General features: G+C 63.0%; 1 protein-coding gene across 1 annotated transcript; it reads left to right on the top strand.

Annotated features, from left to right (window-relative positions):
- Positions 1-1,189, top strand: BBK36DRAFT_1048955 (hypothetical protein; the record flags this gene model as incomplete). The annotated part of the gene is made up of 1 exon (XM_024888899.1): positions 1-1,189. A coding segment is annotated over one exon (1,187 nt), but the record flags the coding sequence as incomplete, so codon positions are not given.

Genomic DNA, 1,189 nt, shown 5'->3' with positions numbered 1-1,189 from the left:
AGCCGCTGCATGTCGACTCCTCCCCGTCCAGCGCCCAGGACTCATCCCCCAAGACGCCGACCCAAGCCCATCAGTTCTCTCCCCACCTCTACAACGACTCGAAGCGATCGCGCACTCCCGCCTCTGGCGTCGACGGCGACGACTATGCGTCCACCATCAACTCGGGCACCGCCACGCCCGCCATGAAGGCGCCCACGCATCCTCCGCCTCCCATTCCTCCGCCGCCTCCGCCCCCGCCCCCGGCCGTCGACGTCCTTGAGGTCCCCAGGGTCGATTACCTGCTGCAAAACGGCGGCCTCCCGCAACCAGTTACGAGGCACTTTCTCTCGGTGCTGCCCCTTGTCAACGGCACCCTGAGACAGGGCAACTCCGCTCTCAGTGGCGCCGAGTCACTGTTTACGCCGTTTGTCAACCTCTTGGACCAGTATCAAACCGTGCTCTCCAAGCAAGGTTCCGTTGCGGTAGCCACCGGCCACCGGTCAGTCGCTCGCCGCCTGCTCGACCGGCTTGAGAACGTATTCTCTCGAGATCTGCCACCTCACGGCTGCTCCTGCATCATCTGCGAGAAATCCAACGAGCCTCATCGCGGACTCAATTGGGGAGATGTGCTCGAGTGGGTCAGCGGTCGCATTGAGCTCCCCTCGTGGCCGCCCTTTGACTTGGCGGACATTGGCACCAAGGCGGCCGAGGTCTCGGGAGAGTTGCCACCAAGGCCCGACTCTCCCATCCAACTGGACCCCGACATTGCTGAGGAGTTCAGGGAGCACTACCTGCGACAATCGAAAAAGGTCAGATCCGCCGTCGACAGGTGGCTGAACAGCACGGGCGAGACGCCTGTGCCGCCACCCCAAGAGGTCGACGACGAGACGCTGAGCTTTGCCATCCTGACCAACCTCGACCCCGCGGACCGGCCCTACTTCAACGCCCTCCTCGCCGGATCCAAGGAGCTGAGGCCGGCTACCCGCGCCCCGACGCCTCTGAACCGACCGCGCAACGATTTCATTGTCAAGACCGGTCTCTCGTTGCAGCGGCTATACCGTCTTCAACAGGTGCCCCGGGACGCGGAGAGCGCGACCTATCTCATCAAAAATCCCCACACCCACGACTTGCTCGTCACCCTGTCCAACATTAACACTCAGGAATGGGAGATACTGACGTCCGGTCGCTTTGACGGATTCCTGTGGTCCGG

This window comes from Trichoderma citrinoviride (assembly GCF_003025115.1).
Source record: "Trichoderma citrinoviride strain TUCIM 6016 unplaced genomic scaffold BBK36scaffold_436, whole genome shotgun sequence".
Classification (NCBI taxonomy): domain Eukaryota; kingdom Fungi; phylum Ascomycota; class Sordariomycetes; order Hypocreales; family Hypocreaceae; genus Trichoderma; species Trichoderma citrinoviride.
Note: the sequence above shows the minus strand (reverse complement) of the source record. Positions and strands in the feature narration are given on the sequence as shown.